Here is a 14,921-nt window from a genome sequence, read left to right on the forward strand (position 1 = left end):
GGACCTCGTAATTTTAGTATTATAGATAGTAGTAGTCTATAGTTTTTGTATAGTACTCGGAGAAGCAGCAAAAACCAATTTAATAGTCCATAGCTTTGTATAGCAGAAAATCATGAATTTAATAGTCTAGTTTCACTAAGCCTCACTCGAAAATCATGATAGTCATCAGCGTAAGAATTCCCTTTTAAAATACCATACCATTGAAGTAGTTGAGTTCTCAATTTTGTGAAATTTAGTTTTATCATATATGCGTATATATATATATGAATGACAATAACCTGTACAAAATAATTTATTTGTAGATTGCATGCATCTTATGTACAAAATACAATAGTTCAATAATATAACAAATGCTTCAGACACTGGTCCTCAGAGAATATCCGATTGTACATAATAGAGTTATCCCCCTTTTATCATTATAATATTTCTATCACTCAAAGTTGTTTCCCCTTCTATCGTAAATGCCTTGATGTAACTTTCTAACAACATTTTATTTTTATGATTTTTTTTAACAGTTGTCTTCATGGGAAACATAAGAGACAGATTGAATTTCTCTGTAGTAATGAAATACAAAGTCTAAAACATTAATAAAGTTAAAAACACAGTTTATTTATGCTGCTGATAATTTAGGACACTCAGGACTTAAGAAGTTTCTAGGTTGTACATATCCATCTTGTTTATCCCTGAAAATATAAAATAAATATAAATAAATACATTTGTATAAAATGTTGTAAAAGTATACTTCTTCTTCTGTTGCAATGTTTTTATTAATGTTATTGAGTGTTAAACTAGTTAGGGCCTTTTATAGCTGTATAGATATTTTTTTCATTGTTGAGGGAAGTATGGTTATCTATAATTGATTACATTCACTATATTTGAACTTAATGAATAGTTGTTCCATTGGCAACCATACCACATCTTAATATTTTTATATAATTGAATTTAATTTTTTAGAAGTAATAACTCAAAATATTTTGGTGTATAGTGACTGAATACATGCTTTTGAAATTACTATAAATGATTCTTAAATGGCATACTTAATGGTCACTTTGGTGAAATTTTTATTCTGAACTTGAAATCTTTGATCAAGGAATCATATGAAGACCAATATATTATTTATTGCTTCATTGCACATTCTGGATCATAAATGGTAATTTGATATAAAACCAAAATAGATATTCTTGAGAAAAAAAACCCATTGAAAAATGGGAAAACATATTATATCCATCATCAATAAAAAAACTATCACTTTTCTCCAAACAATTAAACAATAAACATTTATCGGACAATTACAAATTACATATGCTTTTATTTATGTATTCTGGGTAACCAAAGCTAATTGAAATCGTAGCATTGCAATAATTCATCTCAAACTGCTATAAAACATTGTAATGATTGTATTGATCCAAAATCTTGTCAAAATAGTGGTTCAAAATCATATTATGAGGGGCTTTATTAAATAAACAAAATATCATGCAGACCATGTTCAAGCTCTTATGTCAAAGAATAGATTGAATTTCAAATTCATTACCCATCTTTTACATGTTTTCATCAGATTTTTCAACCCAGGATAAAGATAAATACTTGTCTTCATAAACATGGGGAAATGTAAGTAGCGAAAAGATAATTTCCGTAGCCATTTATAGAACAATTACAAAGATGATTTATTGGCAGAAATAAGTTTTTGTGCAAACTTCACATGATGCAACAAGGAATCTAAAATTGATGGAAGAACGATGTGGGATGAAAATAGAACGGGACAAGGACATTTTATTGGATTTGAAGTGTTGCCGATTTAATTGTTTGATTTGTTACCAGATGAAATTGATGTGAGTTATTTATAAATAAAGGCTTGTCATGTAAATTCTTTACATTAATAGACTGGTTTTCCAAATTTTTGATTCGTTATACATGTATCTCAAAGAATAAAAACAGAAACATTTAATACTTTTTTTTTATTTTTCGATGAAGTTTACTCAGCTCTATAATAATCCAAATAAAATTCCTATAATTTTTAGAGGTCACTGATCAGAACCTAAAGGACTATGGGTAATTTAATTGCTTCTACCCAAAATAATGTGACATCATTGGTTGAATATATCCATGGTTAAAAATGTAAAAAATGTTTTTAACCAAATCACAACGGTTTTGGTGTACACTTTTGAGAATATTACCCAGAATGCATTATATTCAGGAATGGCTAATTTACTTATATTTTAATTTCAGGTCAAGCATTAATTTATCCTAAGACTGGGTTGTATAAATCCTCAAATATGAAATGAAATAATTTAATTCAAATAAAAATGTGTACTTTCATTGAGAAATAATATTTTTCAAAAACCCCCATTCTCCCTTTTCTTCCTACTTTGAATACTTACACATCATATTTAAGGTAACTGAAAACTTCATTTATTTGTTGTTGTGATATTTCTCCATCTATCTGTGCAAGGTATTGATAAATATCTTTAAACAATTGGAAAGGTATGCGAGCTGGTCCGCCATCTGGATCAGCTGTTAATATTTCACACACTGTCTTCATTGCATCAGAAATTGTCTGAAAAATACATAAATGTCAGTAGAGTTAAAAATACATTGAATTTATCTGTAAATGATTATGAAGTACTATGAAAGTTTCAACAGGACCCGATCCCCCCCCCCCTCCAAAAAAAAGGGAAAAACCCATATGTAGAAGCCAATTAAAAGTCTCCAACTACATGTAAAGACAATAAAGTGCCAATATAATATGTCCTCATTCATCTTGTACATTCATTATTTTATGTTTAAATTCATAACTTGCTGTTTAGACCCATCAGGATAAAACAGCTGTTGTGTAGAACACCTAGACAGTGACAAAATTATTATTTCAATATTTGCTTCACTATGGGGTAAAATTTTATGGTCATGATCATGAAAATACTAATAAAATTGAAAATGGAAATGGGTCAAAGAGACAACAACCTGACCAAAAAGCAGACAACAGCCAAAGGCCACCAATGTGAGAAACTCCAGCACCCAGAGCCATGCTTTAGCTGGCCCCTAAACAAAAATGTTAATTCAACATCAAAATGTCATTTCATTTATCTTGTTTAATATTTATGGCAAGCATTTCATCACATTTGAATGGTGAAAGAAGCAATATAAACATTCATTAAATTGAAAATAGAAATGTGTCAAAGAGACAACAACCCAACAAAAGAACGGAAATACACATATGTATTATAATTTCGTCATTATCAAATAGATTCCTAATTTTGTGCATTTTAATTCAACTTGAATTAATAAACCAACTTAAAATTTATTCATTAAATTCTTTAATTAGAAACACTTAATCCCCCCCCCCAAAAAAAAATATATGATCAAATTATGCAGTAGAAAGACCCTATACAAATCTTGCTCTAACTAGACCAGATTTTCTATTTCAGGCAATATAAATTACATAATATCAAATCAATCAATGTTATCTCTTTTTTTCTACAACTCTCTTGGGAAACATACCAATTACAAATCTAATAGTAAACTGTACTGTTTCATACCCATAAGGCTCAAAGCAACAAAATCAGAACTTATTCTGAGTAATTTCATCTTTTTAAGAAAAAGAAAGATTAAAAATCACCTTAAATTCGTTATTAAGCTCTGGTTTTTGATGCAATTTACTAAAATTGATCAAGATTTCTATCTAATTTGGCTGCAGTCTCTAGGCAAATTTGTCATTATCAATCTTCAAAACTACTGCATTCAATTTGACTAAGTTTTTTTTCGAAATTTGATTTCCCTTTATCTCTGAATTTCTACAGCCATGAAAATTGATTTAAAGTTTATTGTTTTCTGTAGACATAATTAATGTGAAAAGGAATGAGATTTTAAATTCATTTTTATTTATTCTATTTCTAGATCAAATGGACCTATCACTGTCACATCACACAATTACTTTGGGACAGTTTTCAAGACTTCAAGCCAACGTAATTGCAGTCAAATCAAATATGACAGAATCTAAAATATATTGAAATATTTTTTGTCTTTATGTTTTGCTAAAAAATCTCACTATAACATATTGTACATTAGTAATTTTAAAAGATAAGCATAACTATAATTTAATTTACACTTTAAATTATAAATTTCAAGTACATTGTGTGTATGTATTGTAAATTACAAAGGGTCTATTCAAATTAGAACCTCCTTGTGTTCTTTTTTTCATTGATCCCTTTGAGTTTAACCCCATATTTGTATGTTCCTAATTTTCTACATTTATTGTACATTCATATAAGAGAAAATCCAAGTTTGACACATTCATGATTTTATGCTACTTGTAAAGGTCACATCAACAAATCTCTCACAAAAAATGTTTATAGAATAGCTAATCATATTCTAAAATATGAGGAACTGAGGGCACAGTTCATTAAAGGAGATGTGACATTATTTTTTTTAATAAATATTTATTTATAATTACCCCATAATTAAATATAACTGGTTTCAACCAAGTGTTATTGACTTATTGATTTTTTTAGTATAAAGAATTTTAAACAGTTAACTTATTTAGAAAAATACATATTAACTTCATTTAAAATTATAATATTTTAACATGGACACTCCCTGTCTGCTTACTTGTCTAAAGTGCAAGGTTAAAAAAATGGATTAAGGTAAACATAAAATTATCATAACATGGCCTAAGCCACTTGTTGACTACAAGTAATAGTTCATTACAGTTGTAATAATGGAATGTTTTACTCTTAGAGACTCTTTAAGATGACATTAATCAAGTTGGAATGAAATTATGTAATACCATTTAAAGGAAATTGTCAAGAAAATGTGGGACCTGTCAATTCATTTACATTTTCATCAAGATTAACAATAAACCATTCAAGTCAAAACAAAACCAGCTTCCTTCTTCTTTTCTCGTGAACAGAGCAGTTGTTTTCACAGCCCACATGTATTGGAATTTTAGTTATTGGTAAAATGAATGATGATTCATATCAAACTGTTTTCTAACTCTAAAAATCAGTTTTGAAGCCATTGTAAAAATGTATGTTAGAGAATAAAAAAAACCCATATACATTGTACCTCTAATGAGATTGATTTTTTTACTTTTAACAACATTAATTGAAAAAACCTTTAAAAATTTAAACATTTAAAATAAATTGATCTTCCTTTAAAAAGCTGTCATATATATGAGAACATTTTTACTTTGAATCTAAATTTCAATTGTAATAGATTAATAAATTCATGTCAAGGAAACTGGGAAATTATTCTGTCAGATTAAATCTCTTTTATGTAGTTTTTCATCATCAAAATTGTCCTTCCTGTCTAAATTATCTTCAGAGAACCAATATATTACAATTATCACCACAATTACAGGCATGATGACTTTTCTTTTGTCTAAACAAACTTTTTCTTGGAAATAAATGAAATTTAGTTAAATTTTAATGAAAACAAACCAGCGAGTGGTACCATCATTATATAATTGTCTTGCTGGAAACGATTATTCAAACTTTAATATACATGTGTCAAGACATACTTCTGAGTTCTAATTGAAGGGTAAGGTAAATCTGTTTTTTTTCTCTCAGGTAAATTTGTTTACATGCATTGTTGATTCTAAAATTATTCTTAAAAATTTATCTTGGACAGTTAAATATAACTAGAGGCTCTCAAGAGCCTGTGTCGCTCACCTGTTAATGTGTTTACTGATGTCGGCCATCTTTGTTGGTAGGCGTGGTCATTAGACACTCTTTTTAAAAATAGATACCCTAGTATTATGATTGTGGCCAAGTTTGGTTAAATTTGGCCAAGTAGTTTTAGAAAAGATTTTTATACAAGTTACAAAAATGAGGAAAAGTTGTTTAATATTGACTCTAAAGGGCAATAACTCCTTAGGGGGTCCTCTTACAATTTTGATCATGCTGACTTATTTGTAGATCTTACTTTGCTGAACATTATTGCTGTTTACAGTTTATCTCTATCTATAATAGTATTCAAGATAATAACCAAAAACTGCAAAATTTTCTTAAAATAACCAATTTAAGGGCAGCAACCAAACAACAGGTTGTCCGATTCAACTGAAAATTTGTGAGGGGATATATCTTATTCTGATGGACATTAAAATCTTGAAAGATTTGCCCTAAATGTCTTGGTTTCAAAGATATAAAGCAAAAACTGCATTTTACCACTATGTTCTAATTTCAGCCATGTCGACCATTTTGTTTGGTAGGCTGGGTCATCGGACACATTTTTTAAACTATAAACCACAATGATAATTGTCACCAAGTTTAATTAAATTTGGCAAAGTAGTTTTAGAGAAGAAGATTTTTAGAAAAGTTACAAAAAATGATGAAAAAGTTGTTAAAAATTGACTATAAAGGGCAATAACTCCTTAAGGGGTCGACTGGCAATTTTGGTCATGTTTGACTTATTTGTAGGTCTTACTCTGGTGAACATTATTGCTGTTTACAGTTTATCTCTATCTATAATTGTATTCAAGATAATAACCAAAAACTGCAAAATTTCCTTAAAATAACCATTTCAGGGGCAGCAACCCAACAACAGGTTATCCGATTTGTCTGAAAATTTCAGGGCAGATAGATCTTCACCTGATAAACAATTTTACCCCATGTCAGATTTGCTCTAAATGCTTTGGTTTTAAACTAGATATCCCAAGGATGATTGTGGCCAAGTTTGGTAGAATTTGGCCCAGTAGTTTCAGAGGAGAAGATTTTTGTAAAAGTTTACGGACGACGGACGCCAAGTGATGAGAAAAGCTCACTTGACCTTTCAGGTCAGGTGAGCTAAAAATAAGATGATGCAGAATGATTGCTAATGAGACAAGTCTCCAAACAATAACCAAATGACTAAATTAACAAAGTTTATGAGTTCTTTTTGTTATGATCCTGAGATTCCTATGTTTTATGAATTCACTATGTGGCTTCCTCAACTTTTAGTTTGAAGCATTCCTGTCCTGATAAAGGATACTGATATCAGAAACTTATGTGTAATATACAATGTATGTTAAAAAATTCAAGCCAAAATTGTTATGAAAACCATGAAAATTTCTTTGTAAAGAAAGATAACTCCTGAATTATAGTATGGCTGCAGATAAGTAAATATAGATCTATATATATACTATGTTGAAAAGTCCACAGAAGATCAACTTTAGATTTGTCACTCTAACTAATACATGTACATCATTGGCAATCCAATGTTGTCAATTGTCAACTGAGAATTTTACCTTAGTTTGAATATACATATATATATGTATTTTGAGAGTTTTTCCCAATGTCTGGTAAGTTCAATTCTTATGAAAAAATAAAAAGTCTAACATAGTTTAAAAGAAAGATTGACATAGATGAAATACTGAACATTTTCCAATTTTCCACCATCCACTGCCAACATGGACAGGTGGAAAAAATATAATCCACATAATCTGTAGTGTATTTTACCTCTCCTAAGGTTGATGCACATAATGCAAAGAATTTATTCCATTCCACATCGCCACCAAAACTACCGATTCTGACCATATCATCAAACTGTTCTTTAGGTAAAGCCAAATCATTCCATTTCTCTTCTATTAAACTTAATGGTACTTGTTTCTTTGGACCAAGCTGAAACAAAACAGAAAAATATATTCATTACACATTTCATTGCTTTTACATTGTTTATCATTTTAAAAATCAAGGCAAATAGATCTAGTTAAATATACATGTATGTTACATGGTTTATTGATTTTACATGACCATCATTTATATTTTAAAAATCAATTCAAATAAAGTTAGTTACTACATAATCATATTCTCCGATAAGGATGTAAAGTTGTCTCATTGGCAGTCATACCACCTCAAGTGATTTCAGTATTGTTTTTTAGTTTTTTTTCTCCATATTATTCTGTTTGAAATATCAGCATGACACAAATCAGAATTACACAGTGACACAACTTTTTGTATTTGTCTTTTGTAAATAACTTATTTTTATCTGATATAAAACTGTCTTAAATCTGTTTAAAAAATATCTGTCTGTAAAAAATATAAGAACTCTGAGTAAACTTTGTGTTAATAACCTTTTTATTTATAACTTAAAATTATAACCGATATATATATATATACATGTACTGTCTCATATCTATTGAAAAAGTACCTGTCTGTTAAGAACTCTGAGTAAACCTGGTGTTAAGCCTGTGTCTGTCTTTTGTGTTGCTACCGGCATCTCTAACCTTTCTTTTACAGGTGGTGTTTCTCCTTTAGACATTGATCGGAAGTATCTAAACAAAGATAAATACATATATATATATATATATATACTTCTTAAAAGACTTTTAAATAAGAGTTTTAGTTAAAATAATGGTTGATTGTTATAACTTATTTATAGTAAAAGACTATGATTTTCAGTGATCTGATTTACAAATTACAACCTCTATAGATAATTTTTCTAAAGACAAAAAGATAAAAAAAAAAATACCACCAAATCTTTTTTAAATAGGTTTCTTTAGTTAGACAAATTGTACTACCCCCTCTCCCACAACCCAAAATTAAAATTTCAGTTTCCCTAAATTAAAAAGAAGATATTTTTTATTTTAAATTCCTAATGAAATCATCTCAATATTTATAGTTTAATTAGACAACTAAAAGTGTACTTACGCAGCAGACCATGCTAAAACATCTTTTGGCTGTGTTCTGATTGCAGCTTTTGTAAACTGTTTGAGTATGTCTGGTAGCTGAGGAGGAATGTTAATCTGCTGAGAGCAGTAGTATGGCTCATCTGGATTGGTAGGCATTTTGGAATTAGGATTCTCCTAAAAATTAAAAGGATTTTTTAAAAATAAAATTGAGAATGGAAATGGGGAATGTGTCAAAGAGACAACAACCCGACCAAATAAAAAACAACAGCAGAGGGTCACCAACAGGTCTTCAATGTAGGGAGAAATTCCCGCACCGGAGGCGTCCTTCAGCTGGCCCCATAACAAATATATACTAGTCCAGTGATAATGAACGCCATACTAATTTCCAAATTGTACACAAGAAACTAAAATTAAAATAATACAAGACTAACAAAGGCCAGAGGCTCCTGACTTGGGACAGGCGCAAAAATGCGGCGGGGTTAAACATGTTTGTGAGATCTCAACCCTCCCCTATACCTCTAACCAATGTAGTAAAGTAAACGCATAACAATACGCACATTAAAATTCAGTTCAAGAGAAATCCGAGTCTGATGTCAGAAGATGTAACCAAAGAAAATAAACAAAATGACAATAATACATAAATAACAACAGACTACTTGCAGTTAACTGACATGCCAGCTCCAGACTTCAATTAAACTGACTGAAAGATTATGATTTCATCATATGAACATCAGGCACAATCCTTCCCGTTGGGGGTTTAGTATCATACCATCATAACATATATGAGAAGAACATAACCCGTGTCATGCCAACAACTGTTTTTAAAAGTTTGTTTTTCTAATTTAAAAGGACTTCATAACCAGCAGGATATAAGGAGATACAATGCAACAGCAACCCAATAGGCAATAATAAAAATAACCAATATACATCTAAGAGGAAACAGTACACCTTATTGCTATTTGCATTACTGGACATCACAGCAGTTCCCGTAAAATTTTGATGTCATATGATAATAGAAAATATCTGACGCCACAATGGAAAAGTCAGGGTTCTCGCTAAGGATTTTTGAAGGCGAGTCCAGGGACTCATCATTTTTAGGTATGATGAGTCCAACAGCAAGAAGAAAATATTTTATTGCAATATAAAGTAATATTTGAGTCTCCATTTCCTAACAGAGCAATGAAATGAAATCAAATTCAGATCACTTTTAAACTTTTGCTATAAAATGATGATATTTGTGTTTAACTGTGTTCAGTTTATACAAAATATTTCAATCTTGATGCATCTGTGGACTCACCAGTTTTGAAAATGTGATTGTAAGTCAAGCTGCACAGATTTTCAAATAGAGATAAAATGTAAAAACAATGTCCTAAGCATTATATCAAAATTAAAATTATCAATATACTTTATTGCTATTTGTCCGCAACAACTGAACATGACAAAAGTTCCAGTAAAAATTAAGTTGCTAACCAAAATTTCAAGAAAAAATTCCATTGTTGCCTTTTATGAAATTTGCGCATTGCAATAAATAAATGTATACGTCCTACTTGCGGTAAATTATCCCAAATAGGAGAAGTATTATAAGACATTACATGTATAACATTTGGGGAAAAAAATCCCCAACCTGTGATTTTCTTTAACTTTTATTTTCAAAAGGAGGTCGAGTTACGAGAGATTTCTCGACCTCAAGACTCAAATATGCAAATATCTATACTTTTTCACCTCCTTTATAGGAGATCGATGTTTAACATTTAGTAGCCAACCACTATTTTTCACCTCCTTTACAGGAGATTGGTATGAAGCATTTAGTGCAACCACGTTAACAATCTGAAGCTCTCAGACATTTAGATTACTTGCATCGTAAATGTACAAGGAGTTAGATTATTGTCATTTGTATAAATCATCACTTTTTTCTCATGGTCACATGAAAATCTAAGGCTGTTAGTTGGCACCAGAAGCGACGAAGCAGCGCATATATTTTGGATGGGCAAATATCCACTTTTTGATATGGGACGAGCTCTGACGTTACACGGCCCCAGCTTGTCTGGCAAAACAGCCGTTGGACGTCAGATTTATCTCGGAATAGTCATCAACTAGCAAAGACATGTGTTGATGAATTTTCATACAATGCAGATGTATAAGTACTGAAAGGTTAATATGGTAATATTCTACATTTACATTTACATGTAAAGTGTCAGTGCCAGTGGCGTTAGACTCAACTTAGAGCACTTTTAGATATTTTTTATGTCCCAAAATGGTGTTTTGCATGGAAAATTTATACACCATATCGCTAATCACGGCTGACCCGGCCGCTTGAACTTTTGGAGCATACAACAATCACTTTTCCATTGTGGCGTCAGATATTTAGTTTTTGTCAAAAATTTACGGGAACCTGTGTGATATCCAGTAATGGCAGACAAATAGCGATAAGGTGTATTGATCAGTTACCATATCATGTAAACTAAATGTGTTGTTTCTTTAATCAATCTTATGAGATTTACGTACGCAAATCGTCAAAACTATAAATAATAAAATAAATTCTCTGAAAAAGTGAAATGCTTGAAGTAAGTGAAGACTGCAGATAACAATGGTCGTATTTTGTCTCGGAACTAAATGAAAGCTTTTCGTTATGGCAACAATCAAATTCAATGTTTTTTGTACAATAAGTAAGTATAGGGCTTTTTACCTTTTGAGATCTTGAGACCTGAAGAACTTGAAATAAACACACACTAACTTACCGGATGTATTCAAATGTTGTGATAGCAACGATTGCTCGAAAGATTTCTTCCGGTTGAAGGATCGGTGTCTCCAATGCGCTTAAGATATTGACAATTTGCCTTGCTTCTTCAATCATTTAAAAGCACGCGAACCCGCGAATTTTTGTCGTCTGCTACACGGTCGATTGAAAAAGGAGGGTGGATGCTGGTCGTCTGCGCTATTTATTGAGTTCAGAAATTATCTTTAGGTGCAAGTAACTTCTTTCTAAAGAACAGACAACGACATACAAAGGTATAGTTTTGATGAGGCCAAGGTTGTGTCTTTGAGTGTGACTGTTTCAGCCATCACTCATGTCATGAATCCGTGTTTGATGGAAAATATTAGAATAAGAAAAACTTCATTTTGATTTAACCAAGTTCAAATCCTTGATTTAAAATACAAACATAAGCTCTGGGGACACTCATACTATATGAAAACTATATAAAAAAAAAAAACACACACAAAACAGTGCATCAGAAGATAAGAAAACTTATTTTAATTTGGCATAGAATTCAGGAAGGCATCACCAGAAAATTAAATAAGTCTTTCAAGACATCTTCAGTCTTCGTCATGATGTCTGATTACATAAGTAAAATATACTACGAATCTCCTGTAGTTGGTGATCGCAATACTGGTATACCAGTATTGTCCACAATACTGGTATATAAATTTTGTACCAGTATTGTAACTTTAAAAAAAAACCAGCAATACTGGTACATTACTGATATACCAGTATTGTAGTTGTATTGTTGACTATACTTTAAGGTGTATAATGAAAACTGAATTTTAAGCTTCTTCTTCTGTGGTTTTTTTTAAGCAAGATCAAAGGGAGATTAAATGAACTCAAAAAGATTATAGAGGATAATTGTGAAATCAATTATCAACCATGGCCAGTTAAAATAATAACTAAATAAACAAAATATTACTGTAATTAACTCATATTTTTCAAACAATTGTTAATTATATAAATAATTGCTAATAATTTTATCACATTTCTATATTTTATTTAATTCAATTTAGATAAAATAAAATAAAAGCTTATTATTATCTGAGTTAATGTTAAATAAATTCAAACAAACTATTACACTATAACCATGATAACACTGTAAATTCAGATTTACATAAAATTGAGAAAGGAAATGTATGCCATTTTAATAGGAGATAACTGTATTGTATTTTAAGCTCCGACGGCATCAATTGGGGATTTGATGGTCGCAAATTAAGTTTACTGGTGACACGTTAGCGGAGACAGTAAAAGGGTATTTGCGACCATCAAATCCCAAATTGATGCCGTCGGAGCTTAAAATACAATATTGTTATCTCCATTCTAATGAAACTGACAGAAAATAACGTTAAAACATGTATTTAAAATCTGTCATATGCCGTCTGCGCTTGTGCGTACGTCCCATAGCATCAATTGTCAATTGATGCCATGTAAGAAAGTGACGTTATCCAATCAAAATGAACATTACAAACGTTATTGCATTAGAATTTATATTTTTTACAGATATTTTAATACATGACATTGTATATGATCATATGCATTTGTTGGTCTTTATTTTCACAATAAACAAGATAAAAGATATCAATATCCATTAAACATAAAAATTTGCTTAATAGGGGAACCTGATTATAATCAAAATAACAAGTTTGTCTACTTGAATGTTAAGGGTAGTTTAAAAAGCAATGGTTTAGTACCATTTGGGCAATACAACATTTTGTACAATTTGTAGCAGATATATCTACTGGTACAAATACTCAAAAACTAGTGCTACAATAAGAGTACAATACTGGAATACAATACTGGTACAAAATTTGTATACATGTACCAGTATTGTGCACAATACTAGTATACCAGTATTGCGATCACGAACTACAGGAGATCCCTACTCCTACAATACACCTTTAGGCCATGGAAAATTAATTGTTGGTTTCCCCTTTTAAACATGGGAAAATTTTAAAGACCCGGTAGGCAGGCTTTTGCATATTTTCAACACTTTAAGTTGTCTCTGCAAAAAAATAAATGACCCGGTCGGGTTAGGGGAAACCATCAATCATTTTTCCATGGCCTTATAACTCTCTGGAAATCTCTGCTTATTGACTAGAGAATCTGCATGCAACTCTTGAACTTTTGACATCAGTTTCCCGTAAAACACTGAACAATCGCTTTTCCATATTGGCATCATGTGATTTTTACTGTGAAGTCAAAAATATATATATGCGAACCTTTGTGATGTCCAATTTTGTTGAACAAATAGCAATAAGCATCAGAAAGAGTACATATGATGCAGTCAGCTGGTAAATCATAAAATCCACCCACCTAAGCTAGGCCTCATTTGTTGAAAGCAAATGGTTAAATAATATAGCGGATGAAATATTTAATTTTTTGAAGAGACACTGAAATTTTTTTGAGCCATTGTTCTTATCCTTCTGATCTGTAGCATGCACACATAAAACACAACAAAATAAAGCGAGCAACAATCAAAATTTTAGATATCTAGCAATCTTTATATATAGAAATGAAAAGATGTTCATATCAATCAAGCACAAACTTGAAACTGGCCAAGGGCAAAGTCTATCTCATCACAATATTTTTCATTTCAAAGTTAAGAGTTAGAATATTTTTCTTTTTACAAAAAAAAAAACCAGTATAACCTTTTAGATACTTTATCAATCTTTTTTTGGGTCAAGAAAATACCTTAATACATAGACACATCTTTGAAAGCCAAGGCTGACAATCTGCTTCCTCTCCTTTTGCCTTTGTCAGATTATTTATAATTATATTAAGAAGAAGTTCTGATCCATGACAATCATAACAATCAATTTATTTTGGTTACAATCACATATATATGACTGTATCCAATTAAAAAACGCCTTTATGTTGATCATATGTGAATAGTGACATATTATATAAACAACTGCCACTTACAAATTGTGCCATGTACAAGTCTTTACCCCTGAAACACTAGCTAGACACTATCATGACTATGTAATGACAATATTAATTCTAATTTCTAATCTCAACTCATTGAAAATGTTGGAAAGTTAGCATATGGGACAATATCCCTAATGCGCCTTGAAATGAGGAACTCAAAAGTCACGTGTAAACAAAAAATCTCTGTGTAGTGATATTTGACACATTTCTAATGATAAACAAATGTCTGAGCTGAACCATTTGTGTTAATTTAGAAAGTAAGGGAACACAGAATAAATGTGTAAAAACTATGGAGCCATTAAATGTGTTCAAAGTATTAAATTGTTAAAGAACTTATTGTGTCAAAAATGGGATTTTTTACCATGAGGAGCCACATCGCAAAAGGATACTCGGGGTTTGCTAATTTACGGAAAAATGAATCACACTTCGTACCCCGAAAATTTAACCACATATGTAAAAATGTCTCAGCTTCGAAACACTTAGCCATCATACATATACAAGTTTATGATATGGGCTGAGCAACAGAAGAAAACGTTACCATTACCGCCTATGTAGAAACAATTGCGCATATTGCCCCATATACATTTCTGGTTATTGCTTAATAATTACATTAAATGTATGTTTCACTAT

The 14,921-nt window shown here is 30.8% G+C and overlaps 2 protein-coding genes across 4 annotated transcripts in view; one reads left to right on the forward strand and one right to left on the reverse strand.

Moving 5' to 3' along the window:
* Positions 1-276: 276 nt before the first annotated feature.
* LOC139481763 (ropporin-1-like protein) lies at positions 277-11,464 on the reverse strand. 2 transcript variants are annotated; one of them, XM_071265255.1, is made up of 6 exons: positions 11,338-11,464; positions 8,619-8,773; positions 8,119-8,242; positions 7,428-7,589; positions 2,379-2,554; positions 277-683 (listed from the first exon to the last, which is right to left on the reverse strand). In XM_071265255.1, the coding sequence occupies exons 2-6, from the start codon at positions 8,753-8,755 to the stop codon at positions 611-613; spliced, it is 672 nt and encodes a 223-aa protein (XP_071121356.1). In that variant the 5' UTR covers positions 8,756-8,773; positions 11,338-11,464; the 3' UTR covers positions 277-610. The 2 variants fall into 2 exon arrangements, with proteins under 2 accessions (XP_071121356.1, XP_071121355.1); XM_071265254.1 differs by having other exon boundaries at positions 11,286-11,382.
* A 6-nt stretch (positions 11,465-11,470) lies between these two features.
* Positions 11,471-14,921, forward strand: part of LOC139481761 (HORMA domain-containing protein 2-like) — a 64,599-nt gene continuing 61,148 nt past the window's right edge. For both annotated transcript variants that reach the window (XM_071265251.1, XM_071265252.1), the window contains exon 1: positions 11,471-11,608. The gene's annotated coding sequence lies outside the window, so the exon portion shown is untranslated. The remainder of the gene's footprint in view (positions 11,609-14,921) is intronic.

The sequence above is a fragment of the Mytilus edulis genome, chromosome 7 (assembly GCF_963676685.1).
Source record: "Mytilus edulis chromosome 7, xbMytEdul2.2, whole genome shotgun sequence".
Lineage (NCBI taxonomy): Eukaryota > Metazoa > Mollusca > Bivalvia > Mytilida > Mytilidae > Mytilus > Mytilus edulis.

Excerpts from the sequence above, each read along its gene's own strand:
- LOC139481763 (XM_071265255.1), bottom strand. The coding sequence starts at position 8,755 with ATGCCTACCAATCCAGATGAGCCATACTACTGCTCTCAGCAGATTAAC. Across the intron at positions 8,243-8,618 it reads GTTTTAGCATGGTCTGCTGC|ATACTTCCGATCAATGTCTA; the intron begins GTAAGTACACTT and ends ATCTTTGTTTAG. Across the intron at positions 7,590-8,118 it reads TCAGAGTTCTTAACAGACAG|CTTGGTCCAAAGAAACAAGT; the intron begins GTACTTTTTCAA and ends GTTTTGTTTCAG.